This window comes from Vidua macroura, chromosome Z (genome assembly GCF_024509145.1).
Source record: "Vidua macroura isolate BioBank_ID:100142 chromosome Z, ASM2450914v1, whole genome shotgun sequence".
NCBI lineage: Eukaryota > Metazoa > Chordata > Aves > Passeriformes > Viduidae > Vidua > Vidua macroura.
This window is the reverse complement of record NC_071611.1, coordinates 82718195-82737609: the sequence shown is the minus strand read 5'-3', so window position 1 is coordinate 82737609 and position 19415 is coordinate 82718195. Positions and strand designations below refer to the sequence as shown.

The window sequence follows — 19415 nt, the reverse complement described above, 5'->3', positions numbered from 1 at the left end:
AGCCGTGCAGCGCTGCCCACCCCAGCCACGGCACAGGTGTCCCCACAGTGTGACCTGGAGGTCATCTCAAACCAGCTCCCAGTGCTCCCCGTCCTCGTGCCAGGGAACGTGCTGAAGAGCACACCTGGACTCAGGTTCCTTTTGAGCTGTGGCTCTCCATCAGCCATCCTCCTCCTCCTCCTCCTCCTCCTCTCCTCCCAGTGCCACCACACCACTGCGTGCTGCCCAGGCCCACAGAGGAGGACACAGCAGCCCCTGGGCCACGTCCAGGTTGGACAGTGGTGCCAGTGGCTGACCCGTCCCCCCAGAAGGGTTTGTGCAGGTTTTCCCTCCGCTGTGTCCCAGGACAAGCCCCACTGCCCCGCAGCCAGCCGAGCCTTCTCCCCTGTGCCCTCACCTGGCAGGGGACAGACAGGGGACAGAGCTTTCTGGGGACAGCGGAGCCAGGGGAGGGAGCCAGGAGCACGCAGGGGGAACTGTCCCGGGGTGAGCAGCTGGCAGCACCACAACCCTGGCGTGGGGAGGGAGCCAGAGCCCAGCACACAGCTGTAACAGAGCTGGAGCTCACCCAGCACACTCCTGTCCCCTCCTGTCCCTTGTGCCAGACCCTGCTGGGATCTCCTGGATGCCCAGTGAAGCACTCTCTGATAGCAGTAACAGCTGGTGGAAGCTGCCCTGCATCACAGGAGGAATTCTGACACATTTATCAATAACCTTTGATTCACAAACACGGCTGATTGCCTTGTGCTGGCCTGTCAGACATAGTTCTGGAGGTTTGTAACCCGGACTGAGAAGGAAAGGCTTGTGGCCGTGGTGGTGGGGAGGAAGGGAGTGTGCTCTGGGCATCCCAGCTGGCTGGGGAGTTTCCAAACACCCAGTGGAAATGAGGAGTGACTTTGCTGTGAAAATCAGAGCGAGTCCAGTGGGGGAGCTCACTGGTCTCCCAGATTCCTTAGTGCTGACACTGAGGACTCTGCTGCTGGTGGAGCTGCTGTGACACTGGAGGATGGTGACCAAGCATCTGAGAGGTTCCTGGTGATGGCAGGGACTGACCTGGTGTCTGAGCAGGTGTGTCAGATTCCCCAGGTGCATTAAGAAATAGGCACGAGCTGGTAAATCAGCTGCCACAAGGACTGGAGCACTGGGCTCAGGTGTCCATCCCAGAACTCCTTCGAGACAAGCACCTCCTGCACCTGTGGCATCTCCCCATGAGGAATTCAGAGAGCAGCAGTGACCACGGATCATGAATTTTACAGGTGTTGTGTAAATATCATTTCATTAACAAAAGTAATACAAAGAACTTCACCGGGGACAAAATTATTACCAAGGTCGGGTTTTTACGATCCCTTGTGCAGTCACAATTTTGTCTGTACAGGCTGGAGAGCACCGAACCAGTGAAGGCAGGCAGACACAGCCACACAGAAACATTTTTTAAACACAGGGTTTATTTCTGGGTGTTTTGGAGCAGAGCCCCCGGCAGCTCCAGGCGAGATGCCACGTGCAAAGTTCAACTCTGAGCAATGCAGCGGCACAAGCTCTCCAGGCTGTGGGGTGGGACACCCCTCACTGCAGCAGGCAGCTCAGGCCCCAGGTGTTCACTCGTGCCATTCCCAGGAATTTACTGCTTCCTTCAGGAAGACTCAGAAAGCTGCGAGGCAGCTGCAGGCTCCAGGCCTCACTGACAATGGAATTTAAAGCCGCCGCTTCCAAGAACGCTCCCAACTTTTCACAAAGAAAGGACACAGGAGCCCTCCTGCACTGATATTTCACATTAAAATTTTTATAAAAACACTTCAAAAGTCCAGTTAAGTGTTTATCTGCTCATATTAGTTCCTAGTTAGTCTCATTGCGCAAAGAGATGCTTTATTCCAAAACACTGTAACAAGTCAAAAATGTGGATGTGCTACAGGAAACAGAAAATGAAAAAAAAAACCAAGCCTTGTTGTTAAAAAGCAAAACACTAGAAATGCAATGAAGATGAAACAGTGTTACTTAATAAAGCAACACAAGAAAATATTAAAGTACAAAATACTGCATTTTATTGATGTTTGGGAGAGTGTTTATGCAGCTCAATGCTGTTAGTCCCCAATACTGAAATTATTTAAAACAAAACACAGCATATCCCACTGCTTTACAAAAAGTGTTATTTTAATGCTTAAAAAAAAAATCAAGAGCCAGAAATACTACCATTAAGTAAACCCTATAACCAGATATTAACATTTTAAAGGAATTAATCCATCTCCTGTGTTTCTGCATTGCTCAGATGGTCAAGGTGCAAACGACACGCTGACAGGGCAGGTGCAGGGAATCCTCTGTCTCACCTGAGCAGAAAGGACTCCCCTGCAGCCTGGACTCAGCCCCTGCTCGGCTGAGCAGCATTTACCATCAGCAGAAATGCTCTGAAAGCTTACTTTAAAACTTAAGGATGCTGAGCACAGTTCGTGTGCACCTTTGGCAAGGAAGAAAGGAGACTGCAGGCAGTGTTAAGTGACGGTGGCACCAAAGAAGAAGAAATTAAAAAGAAATTTAGGTGACTCACATGGAAAACGACAAATTTCTGCTGCGTGTGTACGGTGCCATTTTTAAAAAATTAAATTTACATTATCTTTTTTTAAATATAAGGGGGAAAGTACTTTTATGACACTAGCTTAAGTGGATTTTACAGAACGTGAGCCAGCCGTGCCCTGGCAGCGAGGAGGGCCAGTCACGCCCTGGGGGTGTCAGGTGAGGGAGGGATTCTCCTGCTCTGCTCTGCACTGGGGCAGCCTCAGCCCAGGTGCTGGGGGCAGTTTTGAGCACCATCATAGAGCAGACATGAGGCTGTCAGAGACTGTCCACAGGAGGCCATGGGGCTGCTGAGGGGTCTGGAGAAGAAGCTTTTCGAGGAGCGGCTGAGGGCACTTGGTTTGCTCAGCCTGGAGGACACCGAGGTCAGACCTCGCCGGCGTCTTCAACGTCCTCCTGAGGAGCAGCAGAAGGGCGGGTACACATCTCCTCACTCTCGTGACCAGTGAGAAAACAGCTGCAGCTGAATCAGGGGAGGTTTAGGTTGGCTATCAGGAAAGGTTTTTCACCCAGAGGGTGGTCTGGCACCCAACAAACTCCCCAGGGTCAGGGTCACAACCCCAAGGCTGCCTGAGGTGAAGAAGCGTCAGGCACAAGTTGGGATTGTTGGGGGATCCTCTGCAAGGCCAGGAGCTGGACACAGTGATCCTGGGGGTCCCTCCCAACTGAGCGTACTCTATGATTCTGTGCAATATGGCAAAGGAGGATTGCTCCTGGCCTAGGAGCCATGTGATCCAAGGACAGATGTGCGAAGGGAAGTCGGTGCGCAGGGCAGGAAACCGAAGCCTGGAGACAAGAGGAAAAGACAACGCGCTCACACTGTAACGGGGACCAGATGGACTCTGGGCATGTGGGAACAGCGAGATGCTGCTGCCTTACGTGGCGAAAAAAGCCATCACAAATTCCCTCTCCTTCAAAACAACAGACAAAGACAAGCTCTGTTCAAACTTCTGCGTATATAGAATTGTAACATAGGAGATACAAACTGGTTAAAATACTGCTAGGAATAGCACAAACAAGAGACAGTACTTCACTTACCACTTAATACTCGTTTCTACGGAAAAAAAAAAACCAGCCAAATATCCAGATCTTGCTGTATTAAAGTTATATGTACACCTGGCAGTCCAAAAGTTACTTGTCTGGGATTTAATTTAAGCACCTTGATTACACAGTGTCCTTTACTACAAAACAGCCAAACATACATTCATTATCCTAGAACTATTGTCGTAAGTAGCGTATTTTAAAGCATTATGTCAGACAGGTGCAGCCTAAGCTGTTTTTCTCTTTTAAAGGTAAGGGGTCTGCACCTCCATCCTCACGTAATGCAGCAACTCATGTTACAGTAATCATTTAAATGCTTCCACTGTTGCAAAATGCTTTAGAGAGAAGAAAAAAAAAAAAAAAAAAAAAAAAAAAAAAAAAAGAGAGAAGAAAAGCGCACGTCAGTTTCTGGTTCTCAGACCGTGCTCTTTCAGGAGACCCCCGTGCTGTCGCCCCTCTGCCCTGCAAAGGGGGCTCTTCGCCGCGGGGGCCGCATCCCCACCCCCGCCGTGGGGGGTCACATCCCCATCCCGCCGCGCGGCTCCCGGCGGCGACACCCGCGAGGTAGGTACCGGATATCCCCAATGGCAGAGCCAAGACCGTGTTTGGCACCGTGGCACGCCGGTGTGCGCCCGCCCGCCCGCCGCGGCGTCCCCGCCGGCAGCGAGGCTCCTCCGCGCCGGGGCGGCGGCTCACAGCAAGCTGCTGGGCAGGTTGCTGCTCTGCCACCTAAGGCAGGTGGTCTTGGAGTGTTTGTAGAGGTGGCTGGACTGGCTGAAGCGCTTGCCGCACTTGAGGCAGGCGTAGGGCTTCTCCCCCGTGTGCACACGGATGTGCTTCTTGCAGTCCGTGAGCGTCAGGAAGGTCTTGCAGCAGATCTTGCAGGCGTACTTGCGCGCGCCCTCCACCACCAGCACGTTGTGCTCCGACAGAGCCTTCTTGCACTTGGACAGCACGTCGGCCGAGGCGCGGGTCAGCTGCGGCGGGCCCGGCTGCGACAGGTGCCCGCCCTCGAAGGAAGCGCCCCCGTTCATCATCAGCTGCGACCCCGACGCGCTCTCCTGCAGCTGCGAGCCCCGCACGGAGGTCACCACGGGCATCTTGGGGGCGATGCGGCGGTAGCCAGGAAAGCCACCGGCTCCTCCTCTCACCGAGCCCATCATGGCCCGAGACAGCGAGTGCAAGCCCAGGCCCGAGCGTGGGAAATCCATGCCGAACTGCTCCGCTGCTCGGTAGCCGGAGGTCTGCACACACGGCAGACCCATCACATCCTGCATGGGCCTCACAAAGTGGGAGTCCGTGGGCTCGCTGAACGGGTTCTCCACGTGTGAGACAGCAGCAGATGAGTGGCCACCGGCGGGCCCCGACTCCGGGCTCATCAGGTAAGAGGCGTCACTGTCCATCCTGCAGTCGCTGGTGGTGTTGGGAATGTTGTCGTCGTTGTTTTGGCTGGCGCCAAAGCCACCTCCCCTGCTTTTATTCAAAAAATTTGAAATGCTGAAAGAAGACTTGTGCTCCAGGTTGTTGGACACCTCCATGATGTGGATGTCTCCCACCCTGTCGGTGCTGGACTGAGGGTCCGAGAAGCTGCGGTCACTGCTCTCGGGGCTCAGCTCTATCTTCTCTGCGCTCACCACCCCTCCTTCCACCTCCACCGACTCGCTGCCCTCCGCCTGCGAGGTGACATCGCTCACCTCGTCCTGAGGCTCTGGGGAGCTCAGGGGCTCAGACTTCACCACCACCCTCATGTGCTCCTTCTCGTTCAGGCTGACCTCCGGATTTTCACAAGGGAAGTTGCTCTTCTCAGCAGCAGCCTCCTGGTCGAAGCTGGTTTCCACTTGCGTGGCCTGGGACGCCATGGACATCTGGGAGATGTTCCCCTCGCCGTTGTCTGACTGGCTGGGCACTTGGGCATCCTCCTGAGCACCAAAGGACTGGTCGAACATGATCGTGTTGTCCTCCTGGTTATCGGCAACCGCGTCGGCCTTGGAGTTGTCCACGATCTTCAGCGAGTCCGGAGAGAAGAAATCCTCCCGCGAGTGGACGACGGGCTGCCCGCTCTCGGCGGCCACGTCGGCCACGGGCTCGTCCATGGCGGGCCGGATGCGCTGGCGGGCGCGCTCCTCCGAGGACTGCTTGCGCTTGTGCAGGCGGTGGATGGGGAAGGCGGCGCGCTGCTCCAGCCCGCCCCGCAGCGCCGGGCCCAGCGCGCCGGGCGGCTCCTCGGCGCCCTGCGAGGAGCCCAGCGCCGAGCTGACGATGCTGAGCCCCAGCTGCTGCAGCATGAAGGAGCGCTGCAGCCGCGCGCTCTGCTCCTGCGCGCGCTCGCTGGGCGGCGACAGCGGCAGCGTCCGCGTCGTCAGGTAGTGCTTGCAGGCCTTCACCACGGAGTTGAGGTGCAGGTGCGACGCGGCCAGCAGCACGTCCATCACGTTGCTCTCGCCCAGCATGAGCGTGGACGTGTACATCATGTCGATGAGCGCGGCGAAGGCCTCGGCCGTCACCACCTCGCTGTCCAGCTGGATCATGTTCATGCTCTGGTCGCCCTCGGCCACGGTGAAGAGCGCGCGGAAGTGCGTGCTGCAGGCGGCCAGCACCGAGCGGTGCGCCTTGAAGTGCCGGTTGCCCACCACGATGACGCAGTCGCACAGCTGCCCGTGCAGCCGCTGGTAGTTGAGCTGCTGGAAGACCTGTTCAAAGTGCCCTGGGAAATCCATGGTCCTGCAAAACAGAAGAGAACCGCTGTGTGGGCCACGGGGCTGGCCAGGGGTGGGGCAGCTCTGCCGCCAGCAAAGCGTGAGCGAACTGGGGTTGTCCAGCCCGAGGAACAGAAGGCTGCAGGCTGACCTCACCGCGGCCTCCCAGCTCTGAAGGGCTACAGTGAAGGTGGGACAAGACCGTTTGTGAGAGTCTGCAGTGAAGGAGAAAAGGGACTGGGGTCAAATTGAACGACAGCAGCAGAAGATGGAATTGTTCCCTGCCACAGGGTGCCCAGAGCAGCTGTGGCTGCCCCTGGATCCATGGGAGTACCCAAGGCCAGGCTGGACAGGGCTTGGAGCACCTGGGACAGCGGGAGGTGTCCCTGCCGTGGCACGGGTGGAACAAGACATGGTGCCCTCCCAACCCAAAGTGTTGTATGATCCTACGGCTGAAGTCCCGGTCAGGCTGCAGTGAACCTGGCAGTGAGGACAAGAGGTGACAGCTGAAAGACAGGCAAACAGTAACTGCTCTGGGTGTACCACCACCACGTGGGCACAGGATCAAAGGCAGCGGTCTGGAGGACAAGGAGGAGCAGTGAAAATGCAGGCTCTGCCTCAGAGCTGACCTCAGCACCACCCACGTCACAGGCAGCTGTGCTGGAAACCGGACAGCGTGGGTCACCTCACGCCCACGAGGGAAACCTCTGCTGCAGGTTTGTAAAAGTCTGATTGCAGCAATAACCTGCTGCCCCTCTGACACGCTGCTGACACACGCGGGTGACCTTCCACATGTCGCAAGGACATTGCTCTTTCTTTCAGGATTCTTCACACAGCAGCACAGAGGACAGAAAGAGAAAACAATTTCTATTCCTGCTCCTTGTTTTTTCCCATGTGGAATGTGCTTGGAGAATTGTTTACCTGGGGTGATTGCTGGGTTGGATTCTGGTGAGGATTGTTTGGGCCTGGTGGCCAATCCAACCCAACCCAATCCAACCCAGTCCAATCCAACCCAATCCAACCCAACCCAACCCAACCCAATCCAATCCAATCCAATCCAATCCAATCCAATCCAATCCAATCCAATCCAGCCCACCTGTGGCTGCGCTCTCAGAGAGGGTCACGAGTTGTGAGTGAGTTAGATATGGGAGTTAGAACAAGCAGGTTTGTAGTTTAGTATCTCCTGTAAATAGTATATTAATGTATTATAGCATAGTTCTAATAAAGAAATCACTCAGCCTCCTGAGCTGGAGTCAGACACCAGCATTCCTTCCCACCGGGCTCACCTGCGTTTCCAGTATCCACAGGAGCACCGGGGCTGCTGGCAAAACCCGGCGCTGCCCAGAGCCCCAGCCGGGGGGGTTCCCTCCCTAATTCCCAGCACCAAACACCAGCCCTGCCCTAGCAGATCAATCCCAGGAGCACAGGGGTGACCCTGGGCAGTACGCCGAGTTCTCCTCGTGAGGCCCGGCGAGCAGGGGGGCTGCACGCCCCGGGCACACACACGGGTCCCTGCGCCCACCTTCGCTCCCCGGCAGCATCGACGGGCACCAGCGCACAAAGCAGCTCAGGGACAAGGCCAGAGTCACGCTTTTGAGCAGGGATCAAATGGAAGTCCAGCCTCAAACAGGGACGTGTTCGCTGCTTTCTCCTTCCTGCCCACCACCGCCTTTGCCGCCAGCTCGCCACGGGCCATCCCCGCAACCCCAGCGCGTCCCGGGATGGAGTCAGAACAGCGAGATCCTCCAGCAGCTACCGCCGGGAACGCTCAGCACGGGAAAACTAAGCGACTCAAAGCCTGTGAGCAGTCCGGAACAGTACCCGGCGGTGGATAACCGGGGTCTCCTGCCGCACGGTGCTCTTCCCAGGACACTGCCTGGTCCTCCCCGGTTCCTCCCGTTACGCATCACCGGGAACAGCCAGGATGCGTGCCCCTCCCGGAGGAGCACCTGCCTCCCAGCGCTGCATCTGCACGGGGGAAGACGCACCGGAGACTCCGTTCTGTGCCGCACACGGGACAGAAAGGGGAGACCGGAGAGCCCCGGTCCCGCCCGACGCTGGGGTCACCGGTCTCCGCCTCCCCCCGCCCCGCTCACCTGCGGTGTCCGCGCGGGCAGGGCCGTGCTCGGGACTGGGTTCGGGCTCGGGACTGGGCTCGGGTTCGGGTTCGGGATCGGGCTCGGGACTGGGCTCGGCCCCGGCCCCGCTCCCGCCGCTCCGGCCCCGCCCGCCCCGCCCCGCCGCGCCGACACAGCGCGTCACTTCCGGCCGCCGGCGGCGCGGGCCCTGCCGACAGCCAATCGGCGACCTCGTTACTTCCACGCCGCGGCAGAGCCTCTCCTCGCCCAATCGCGGCCGAGCTCATTGCCACGACGGGAGGCGGCGGCGGAAGAGGCGGGGGAACGGGAGGAGCGGCGCCGGGAGGCACCGGGCTCGGAGCGCGCCTCCCGCCGCACGCCTGGTCAGCCCCTCGCCATGGCCACCGCCACCTGGCGCTACCGCGGGGACCCCGATGCGGAGCGGCCGGCGGCGCTCGGTGAGCGGCACCGGGCCGGGGGCGTGGGGCGGGTCACGGGCCCCGCTCGGGGGTCGCGGCCGGCCCCGGATCTCACGGGCTTCCTCTCCCGCAGTGCGGTTCGCCAACGGGAGGCTGGAGCGGCCCGAGTCGCTGCGCTTCACCGCGTACCGGAACCGGGACGCGGCGCACCCGCGGAAGAGGCACCGCAGGATCCTGGTGAGGGCTCCCGGACCGCGGCGGGGGCAGCGCGGGAATACCGGGACACAGCGGCAGTGGCGCGCAGTGGGGCCATGGCCAGATAACGGGCTAAAAGCGACAGATGCTGTTAATTTCCCCGCGGGAGCGCGGCCGCCCCGCTTGCCCTCGGGGCTGGGGCCTCGGCAGCTCCCTCCCGCCGGAGCGAGAAACTGCTCCCTGTGAGGGTGGGCAGCCCTGGCACAGGGTGCCCAGAGCAGCTGGGGCTGCCCCTGGATCCCTGGCAGTGCCCAAGGCCAGGCTGGACACGGCTTGGAGCAGCCTGGCACAGTGGGAGGTGTCCCTGCCGTGGCAGGGGTGGCACCGGGTGGGATTTGAGGGCTCCTTCCAGCCCAAACCAGTGTGGGGTTGTGTGAAAAATGCGTGCCGAGCTTTGCAGCAGATTCGTTTTGCACAGTCGGAGTTCAGCCCAGCACGGTGCACGGGGACCTGCTCCAGGTGCCAGGAATGCCTCTGGCCCCGGGGTGGGCACTGCAGGGTGGAGCTGGCAGAGCAGGGGCAAGCTGGGCATTGGGAGCTGCTTCCCAGGCATCATTACTGGCTTCTTGTTTTATAGTTCAGGCTATGAGCAATCACAAAACAATACTTTTTAAACATTTTAGTTGAATCTTAAGCAGTTGTTTTAGTTGAATTGAGTCACATGTTTGTTTGCAGGGTCTTATTGGCTATCTAACTTGTAATTTAGGAACACCCATATGCAAGTTAAATGCCTAAAACAGTAATAGATCCTGAGCCTTAATATCAAAGATATTTTGCACATCACCAGAATAATGAAAATGAGGGTACCAAACTGTTCAGATGAATGAGACAGGTAAAAGACCAAATATTTACAGGTAAGTGGGCATATTCAAGAGGTAGGTTCAATTAATGTAGATATCTTCAATCTACAATATACTTCAATCAATCATAGAAATGTATATGCTAATAATAGAGGGGAAAAGGACTTAATATTTTATTGTTGCATTTTGTTGACACTGACACTGAAACCCACGGGGAAATCTTCACCCAGGGGTCTTTGTTCAGCTCAGGTACGTCACAGGGGGTCCCTCAGTGAGGAGGGAACTGGGGGTACAACCAGAAGGTGCTTTCTGGTGCTGCTGTTAATCTTTACATCCACTCAAAGAATAAGCGACTTTGCAGCCCAGGTCGCTGGGGGAAATTCACTGCAGCAGAGCAGAAGAGCCAGCACGTTCTCAGCGTGCACTGCAGACGTGTTTAGGGGGCTGGGGCGCTCCTGGCAGCGCTGGCTCTGGCTTTGCAGTCGGTGAACTGCAGGCACTTGACAGCAGCGGGGCTTAAATGAACCCCTGGAAACCACGTTTTAAACTGAGGTGCTGGGGGAGCTCCCTGCCAGGCGCTCTGCAGGTTTGCTGTGCTGATCCCTGCTGAGGGCAGAGCAGAGGCTGTGGGGGCCCTCAGCCCTCTCCAGGGAGCTCTCCTGGTTTCCCTCAGCCCTCTCCAGGGAGCTCTCCTGGTTTCCCAAGGAGCTCTCCTGGTTTCTAGAGAGCTCTCCTGGCTTCCCAAGGAATTCTCCTGGTTTCCCTCAGCCCTTGTTCAAGGAGCTCTCCTGGTTTCCCAAGGAGCTTTCCTGGTTTCCCTCAGCTCTCTCCATGGAGCTCTCCTGGTTTCCCAGGGAGCTCTCCTGGTTTCCCAGGGAGCTCTCCTGGTTTCCCTCAGCCCTCTCCAGGGAGCTCTCCTGGTTTCCCCCAGCCCTCTCCAGGGAGCTCTCCTGGTTTCCCAGGGAGCTCTCCTGGTTTCCCCCAGCCCTCTCCAGGGAGCTCTCCTGGTTTCCCAGGGAGCTCTCCTGGTTTCTAGGGAGCTCTCCTGGTTTCCCAAGGAGCTCTCCTGGTTTCCCTCAACCCTTTACAAGGAGCTCTCCTGGTTTCCCTCAGCCCTCTCCAGGGAGCTCTCCTGGTTTCCCAAGGAGCTCTCCTGGTTTCCCTCAGCCCTTTCCAAGGAGCTCTCCTGGTTTCCCAGGGAGCTCTCCTGGTTTCCCTCAGCCCTCTCCAGGGAGCTCTCCTGGTTTCCCAAGGAGCTCTCCTGGTTTCTAGGGAGCTCTCCTGGTTTCCCAGGGAGCTCTCCTGGTTTCCCTCAGCCCTTTCCAAGGAGCTCTCCTGGTTTCCCAAGGAGCTCTCCTGGTTTCCCTCAGCCCTTTCCATGGAGCTCTCCTGGTTTCCCAAGGAGCTCTCCTGGTTTCTAGGGAGCTCTCCTGGTTTCCCAGGGAGCTCTCCTGGTTTCCCAGGGAGCTCTCCTGGTTTCCCTCAGCCCTCTCCAGGGAGCTCTCCTGGTTTCCCTCAGCCCTTTCCAAGGAGCTCTCCTGGTTTCCCAAGGAGCTCTCCTGGTTTCCCTCAGCCCTTTCCAAGGAGCTCTCCTGGTTTCCCAAGGAGCTCTCCTGGTTTCCCTCAGCCCTTTCCATGGAGCTCTCCTGGTTTCCCAAGGAGCTCTCCTGGTTTCCCCCAGCCCTCTCCAGGGAGCTCTCCTGGTTTCCCAGGTCTCGGAGACGGAGCGGCTCTGCTACGTGGGGCACAACTTCGGCAGCCAGGTGATGAAGTGCAACTCCCTGTGCAGGTAAGGAGGAGCAGGGGGCTAGCAAACCAGCACACGGGGCTGCTCACACAGAGCTCCTGCTCCCTGCCCTGCCCTGCCTCAGGGCTCCCTCCGTGGGGCTCGGGGTTTGGGCAGGGAGCTCTGGCTGTTCGTGCACGCCCTGCGGAAGCTGTGATGTGTAAGTCACAGACCGGTTTGAAAACGCCTTGTGAGCTCCGGGGTGAGGGTGGGCAGCAGTGTGAGGCAGGATGGAGCCCTGTTACTAAGGAGCTAGGATGGAGAAATTGCCTTTATCAGCAGCTGGTCAGCGCTGAAGGGGCCATCGCTGTGGGGCCCTTCCAGCTGAGGTGTTCTGTGATTCTGCACAAGGACCTGGCCTCCCTTCTGCACAGCCTGTCAGGACGTGCCCACAGCAGCCTCTGTTCTGTGTGAGCACTGACCCCAGGAGAGATGCACCCTCAGATGGAGCAGTGTCCAGTCTGAGAGGCTGCAGCTGAAAAAACAGCACCAAGGGTTGGTTTGTGCTGGGGTTTGGAGAGATAAATGCAGTTTAACAGAAGTGTGTGGTTCGTTCAGTATTGTTCGTGGGCACGTCTAAGTGCTCCTACCTCTGAACACTGGTGAACAGGTGGTTCTGGGGGCTGAAGTGCTGCTTGCCTGCGCCGCTGGAGATCCTGAGCTCTGGGTGGAAAGGGGGGAATTTGGCTGTTGTTCCAGCTATGGCCATCAAGTCCTGGCGTAGCAAAAAAAGGCAAAGGAAAACAGCAGAATTCTGGCACCTACACTTTACCAAATTCAGTTGTTTTTAAGACTTCTGCATTTACTTGGAGTATCAAGTGTTTGTGTTTTTATATGCACACATGCCTTGGGGATAACTTGGTTTATCATAGCGCTGTATGTGCAAGGCAGGAGAGCTGCTGGGGTGTGAGACTGATGGTAAAAGGGTTTTAAATTCATGGGGATTTGGGGAGTTAGAAGGAAAGTTGGGCTTAGTAGGCCCTGGGAAAATACCTTGGGAAAGTTTAGGCCTTGTACTTGCTAGGGCTGCACCTGTGTAACCAGTGTATGATAAATGATAGAATTGTTAGATGCGATGGTTGTTCAGTAATTAAATATAATTACTGTTTAATCCTAAGAATAATCATGAGAAACTGTGGCCAGGGGCTTGAGAGAGATCAGGAGAAACTCATGCTTGAATAAGGTCAATGTATACAACAGAACAATATAAGTTTAATAATTAATATGCAAGTTCTATAAGGATAGAATATAAAGTATGTTCAGCTCGAGAGCCATGTGGGAGTCAGATTTGGGTCTGCACCCCTGATTCCCAGAGCTCTGCAATAAAAGCACCCGCACAGAATCACGTCCCGTGATTACGTGTGCTCCCGAACGCTGACATCCCCACCGTGTGATTTAAATGATTTCCACTGCTCTGCCTCTCACTAATCAGCTGCCCCCGCTCTCCCCAGGTACTTTGTTGGAGTGCTGGACAGGAGCTCTGGGCAGATGGAGGTCTACAATGCTGAGATGTTCAACATGCAGCCCCTGCTCTCAGGTGGGAGGCGCGGGAGTCACGGCTGCTCCGTGGCTGTGTCCTCGTCCCCGTGGCAGGGGGCACGGACAGCTCCTGCACTTGTGCCTGCTGGGAGAGGGGAGCACAGCGAGCCCAGGCTGGGGGTTCAGCTGGGGGTGTGGGGGGTGAGAGTCACTCACAGGGTGTCACTGCTCAAGTGCAGCCCTGTCTGGGTGTTCTGCTGAGGGAGGCCTGAGACTCAGCAGGAATTGGATCCCTGAATAACAAAACAAAACAAAACAAAGCCTGAGGCTCAGCAGGAATTGGATCCCTGAATAACAAAACAAAACAAAAAAAAAAAAAAAAAAAAAAAAAAAAAACCACAAAAAAACCCCACAGGTTTTATCCAGCAGGACTGCTTTTTGTCACTGAACCCAGGATAAGAACCCAAAAGATCACATCTTTTGGTGGGTGATTTTTACCCTGTGCAGCAGGACATGGGTTGGGCCATAGCCCATGTGTTGCACCCATGGGCTTTGACGAAGAAGCCTTTTTTCCTGGGTTCTCATATTTGGTGTGCCCTGTCATGAGCCAGGTGACATGGAGGAGATGCTGTGCCAAGTCTGTCAGCCACAGAGCTAAAGGAGCTCCCGTCCTGGCTGCCTCTGCCCAAGCACACTGACTTTTGCTGTTTTGTAGATACCATGATACCTGACGACACAAAGGAGTATCAGAGCAAATCCTACAGGGAGAAGGTAAAGTTGGAAGCTGTGTCACATTCTGCTGTGACTGCCCCGCTGGCGGGGCAGATGCTTGTCTTGAGCCTGGGAGGTTTGGTGTCCTGCAGCGTAAACCTGTGCAGGGCCAGCATTCTCCCAGTGTCCAGGAGGCAGCACAGGCATTGCCTGGCTCAGGGGCATTCTCCTGATTATCCTGGTTTCCTGGTTTTCCTGGTTATTTTGGGCTGGTCACCACCCCAGTGACCTCCTGCCCCTCGCAGACCAGCGCATCCTGCGCCTGCGGGTTTTGCCACGGGAGGAGTTTGAAGTGTCTGTGGAAGGAGCGGCGGGGTTTGTGTTCTCCTGGGTGCACAGGGTGTTCCAGTGTGTGTTTGTGCCTTGTGCAGATGGACTTGTGCATTGAGGCCTTCGGAACCAGCAAGCAGAAGCGAGCTCTGAGCTCTCGCCGCATGAACGCTGTGGGCAGCGACATCGTGAGCTCAGCTGTGACAAAAGCAGCTGCAAACGTTATAGATGCCAAGGGAGTGACAGGTGAGAGCCTTCTGTCCCAGGGTGTAATCAGGACAACGTGAAGTGCCTTTTTCTGTCTGTCCACGCCAAGTGTGGCAGGAAGAAGAGGGGTTTTCTTTAAGGGATGAGGAGGTAGCTGGTTCAAGAGCTGAGATGGGTACACGTAGAGGAACTGCTTCCTTCCGGTCCTGCTGGACTTGGAGTTGGAGTTACCTGAATGAGGGAAGGTCCCTGTGACATCAGTGAACACCCTGCCTGCTTTGGAAGCTCCTGGGGGATGTGGGTTCACTGGCATAAAGGCAGTGCCTTCAGCTGGTCTGAGCTCTGTGGCATGGCTGTTGAAAAGGCACCTTCTTGCCTCAGAGAGTGGTGCAGCCTTTGGGACACATCGCAGCACAGTGTGGTGTCACCATCCCTGCGGGCTTCCAAGTTGTGGCAGGAGAGAGCTGGGGCTGCCCTGACTGTGGACATCCAGGCAGAAGGGCAGACAAGACCTCTCCAGAGCACTGCTGGGATCCTGAGAGTGTCACTGGCATGAACAGGAGATGTCTGGTGACTAGGCCCCACCACCTTTCATCCCTTTTGTTCCAGGGTGGATATTGACTGTGCTCTCAGAGCTGCTTTGGGTGTCACCAGAATGCAGGTGCCAAAACCGTGCTCTGCCCGCATCTTGGTGCCCTTCTTTCCTAGATGTTTCTCTAGTCTGGACTGGCATTTCGAGATTTTTATGACCAGAAGGTTCTTGATAGAGGTTGTAAATGTCTAAAACTCCAGTTGTGACTAAAATAGTGCTAACCCATTTGAGTAAACTTGTTTCTAAAGGAAAGATTTGGGCTGTGTTGCTGTTCTGTGCATTTTGGCTATCATGATCCCAATGCTCCTGTCCCTGTTCCCTCCCAAGCTCTGATGCAGGACGTGGCCCAGGATGATGTGCAGAACATCTCTGCCTTCCTCCCGCCGTGCCACGAGGACGCCGACAGGCCGGAGCACGTGTACAGGTTTGAGGACAGTATCTTTTTTGTTTCGGTCTCCGTGAAGCCATCTGGTGTGCTGGGGGCGAGTTGAGCCTTTGCCCCTCACAGGCCAAGAGCTGGCAGCAAGGTAATGCTGCCTTGGGGTTTTGGGGCCTGCAGTGCCACGTCCTGCCTCTTTCCTGTGGGGAGCAGCATGCTCTGCCTCCTGTGGGCAGCATCCCACAGGGAATGTCGCTGAGCTCGGCTTGCAGAAGCGAGCTGTGGGTGTGCCACAGTCTGTCAGAGGCCTTAGTTCCTGGACAGAGTCCATCCCCTTGCTCTGCCCACTTGACAAGTGAGTGTGGACAGAACTGCCCTACCCAGGGCAGAGGAGGGAAGAGAAAGGGAGAGGCCAGGCTTGTTCTTTTCCTTAAAATCCTGCCAGTCCTGTCTCCTGCCGAGTACGAGGCGCTGCGGGTGCCAGCAGCCGCCCTGGCCAACATCACCTCGGAGGAGATGGCCAAGAGAGCAGAGGAGAGAAGGTAAGGCCACTGCCCGTGGCCACGTCCTGGCTGAGGGCCACTAGGGCTGCTGCTGCCAGTGCCACGGCTCGGGGGCACAGGCAGGACATGGGATCCAGGCATGGCAGAGCAGCCCCTGCCTCAGGGAGTGTGGGGGACACTTGAGTGCACAGCAGCAAGGGGCCCTCTGGGCAGCTGATCTGCCCCTCTCTCTCCTGCAGCCTCTGCTCCTTTGTTTTGGAGGAGCTGAAGTTCCTGCCCACTGATGAGAGGAGCAGGGACCACAAAGCCCGATGCCTCTGGTTCCTGGACACGCTCATCAAGTTCAGTCAGCAGAAAGTGATCAAGAAGAAGCGTAAGAGAGTTTTCAGCTCATAAACACATAACTTTTGGAATGTCTTTGTCATCCTTTGCTCGTCAGCTGAGTGTGTGGATCGTACCTCTGCCATACTCAGGGTCCTGCTTTTGAAACCGCCACACAAAACATTTTAGTTGAGATTTTCCAGACTTGCCATCTTCCTTATAACTTGTGTGTCTTTGTCAGTCCTTGGCAGGGCTGAGGGAGGAGGAAGTGGAAAGCCTGGCTTTAAATATCTTCCTGTATTGCTGGAGACACAGCAGTCACCCATAGGACTTGTGTAAGGGGAATGTGGGAATAACTAGACTTGGTGATAGTACGGACTTGTTAGTGTGGTCTCAGCTTTAACAGTATTTTGTGGCAAAATAAATACATGCATAGGGTTGTGTGCATTTTAGATTGTATAGTATGGAACTGGGAGAACTTCCTTTTTACTAAGAAAATAAAAGCTGTTGGGATTCTCTCGGGCATGAAAAATTAAGAGACGTAGAAATCAAGCAGCAAGGTTCGTTCTAGGTTTGTTGTGTTCCTGGGAAGAGGCAATAAATGGTGGGACTCCTGGGGCTGGGCTCAGTGATCCCGGCGTGTGTCTTTCCCCGTGGGTACTGTGATGTTCCCTGCTGAGTGTCAGGGTGACACTTGTGCTGCTGTGGTGGGTGGGCAGTGCAAGCTAGGGTGTGTGTTCCTCATTGCACTTTCTGCCCTAGATCCAATGGGTCCTGAATGCCCACACATTATCAGCAAGAAACTCATGAAGAACTTCACCTCGCTGACCTACAACAATGGCAGGTAAGGGATGCTGCCTGATGCTCTCGAGGCACAGGTGTGGCAGAGCTCAGCTTGAGGGGCCACAGACACACCATCAGGAAGCCCCTTACACTCCACATCTCATGAGTTTTCCCTCTTGCCACACAGCATCCAGAATTTGATCTCTGCGTCCATGAAGGCTAAAATCACCGCATATGTCATTGCCTTGGCTTTGCACATTAACAACTTCCAGACGGATCTCACCGTCCTGCAGAACGACATGAAGCTCTCAGAGAGCAGGTGAGTCATGTGTTCCTTCACACCTGCCGGGATCCTCCTGCAGAAAAACCCTGGGAGAGCTCTGAAGTGTCTCTGGACCTGGGGAGGGCTTTAATTTTCCAGGGAGGGATGGGCAGTTGTCTGTGGGTGCAGGACCTGCATTTCCCAGGAATCACCTGGCAGCTGCAGCTCTGCTCCAGCTGTGCTCCTGTCCCTGGCCCTGCAGAGTTCATTGGATCATTTGGCTTTCTGGCCAAAACTTCAGGTATTAGTGGGTCTCACCAAAGCCCTTGGTCACTGCTTGGTTTTCAAGCTTTGTCATCGGCTTTGATGCCACCACTTGTTTTGCCCACAGTTATCCTCTATTCTTTGATCGGAAGTGGTGAGTTTAGTGGGTTTAAGAGCAGACTGCTGTTGGTTTCCATCCATTTTCCTTTTTCTTTCTGGGACTAAGCTTTTCCAGGAGTCCTTGTTGTTTTTGGCAGTTGATGCCCAGGTTTGGGTTGTGCTGTTCTGCCGCTGGGAACACGGGGCCTTGGATGCTGGGGGGAAAAGCACGGAGGAGGCTGGGACCTGCTGGAAAAGCCAGCAGCACCCTGTGCAGCACCCCAGCAGCACCCAGCAGGGCCTTGCAGCCCTGGTGCTCCCAGCTGCTGCCTCCATGGCACCCCTGTGCACAGAGACACCTCGGGCCCCTCCCGAGGGCTGTGGGCCCGTGCAGGGTCGCGCACGGGGGGCTGAGCCCCGCTGGTGGCATTTCTCCTGTTTTCCAGGATCCTGGACATCGCCAAGGCCCTGCGGCTCAGGGTGTCCAAGGCCAAGGGGGTGCCGGGGCTGGAGAATGACCAGAACCACAAGCTGGGCACTCTGTCCCTGCCCTTGCCCACGCAGAAGGCACCAGAGGGACAGCGGAAGCGCAAGAAAATGAACTGAGAAGCCCAGGGGGTCTGGGGGGGAGATACAGCCCCTCCCTCAGAATGTCATGGGGATGCCTCCATCTGCTGGGCTTGGGTCCAGCATCAGCCCTCACCCAGCTGAAACCCAGGCTGAGGGTTTCACCTCATTAAAATGCTGCTTTTTTTCTATTTATATAGAAAAAGCTATAATAAAACGCTTTTTTTTCTTTCTAGTTTGTCTGGGTGGGTGTGAAATGGAGGTTGTGCTGGAGCACAAGGGAACAATTTGAGCTGGCAGGTTCTGGTTCATGGCCCCTCCCAGGTTCAAGGTCAGAAGTAGGGAGACAAAGACTGTGACTTAGGTATGCCTTTCTGTTTCTCTGGAGTGTCAGTGTAATCCTGTGTTCAAAAACGGTAAAAGATGTTCACAGTTTTTGTCACTTTTCCTATCCAGGATGTTTTCCTGGGGGAGGGAGAGTTCTGTGATTTGGAGCTGGTATCACCTTCATGGAGAGCAATGAGTATGGACCCAGAGCTGTGGCTTCCCAGCCCTTTGGAGAGGCACTTCAGTCTGGTTCCTCTGAATTGTCACTCCTGGGGGATCAGCCTCACGGGAGCTGTTTGCTGAGTAAGGCTGTGGGAGTCAGGAGGGCTTGTGAGAAACAGCATCACCACCAAACGGGTGTGAAACAGAAGCCTGGAATGCCAGAGGGCATCATCTCTCTGGGATGTCACTGCTTCAGACAGTAATTTGGGTTTGGTGCGTCCTCTTGGGGTTTATGTGTCTCCTGACACGCCTCAAAGAGCCACTTCTCACAGCTGTCATTAGCAGTGGCACAAACATCCTGTGTTCTGGGGAGGGGACCAGTGCTGCTGTGGGAATTGCAGGCTCCAAGTCATCAATAGGGCTGGTTGAGGTTGGAAGGGACTTCCAGAGGTCTTTTTGTCCCATCCCTCTCCCTGCTCCAAGCAGGGCCACCAGAGCCACGTGCCCAGCTCTGTGTCCAGGTGACTTTGGAGTCTCTCTGGTTACGGGAACTCCACAAATTCACAGTGAAGCAGTGTTTCCTGATGTTTCCTTTGATCCTTGTGCTCGTGGCCTCTGGCCTGTCCCTGGGCACCTTCCCTGCAGGTCTTTGTAGCCATGGACAAGGTTCCCCTGAGCCTTCCCTGCTCCAGGCTGAGTTGCCCTGGTTGCCTCTGCTGTTCCTTGTAGCAGTGATGCCCCAGCCCCTTCAGCATCTTCCCGGGCTCCCCAGTGTGCCCGTGTCTGGAA

General features: G+C 55.9%; 2 protein-coding genes across 4 annotated transcripts; one reads left to right on the top strand and one right to left on the bottom strand.

Annotated features, from left to right (window-relative positions):
- Positions 1–2018: 2018 nt before the first annotated feature.
- ZBTB5 (zinc finger and BTB domain containing 5) lies at positions 2019–8481 on the bottom strand. Of its 3 annotated transcripts, XM_054003800.1 has the most exons (3): positions 8399–8481; positions 7825–8270; positions 2019–6327 (listed from the first exon to the last, which is right to left on the bottom strand). In XM_054003800.1, the coding sequence occupies exon 3, from the start codon at positions 6321–6323 to the stop codon at positions 4299–4301; it is 2025 nt and encodes a 674-aa protein (XP_053859775.1). In that variant the 5' UTR covers positions 6324–6327; positions 7825–8270; positions 8399–8481; the 3' UTR covers positions 2019–4298. The 3 variants fall into 3 exon arrangements, with proteins under 3 accessions (XP_053859775.1, XP_053859774.1, XP_053859776.1); XM_054003799.1 differs by lacking the exon at positions 7825–8270 and having other exon boundaries at positions 8399–8474; XM_054003801.1 differs by lacking the exons at positions 7825–8270; positions 8399–8481 and adding an exon at positions 6454–6506.
- A 187-nt stretch (positions 8482–8668) lies between these two features.
- Positions 8669–18372, top strand: POLR1E (RNA polymerase I subunit E). Its single transcript, XM_054003808.1, has 12 exons — positions 8669–8838; positions 8933–9036; positions 11567–11643; positions 13092–13177; positions 13835–13890; positions 14262–14406; positions 15287–15394; positions 15784–15880; positions 16081–16214; positions 16925–17006; positions 17133–17264; positions 18017–18372. The coding sequence occupies exons 1-12, from the start codon at positions 8778–8780 to the stop codon at positions 18174–18176; spliced, it is 1242 nt and encodes a 413-aa protein (XP_053859783.1). The 5' UTR covers positions 8669–8777; the 3' UTR covers positions 18177–18372.
- Positions 18373–19415: the final 1043 nt, after the last annotated feature.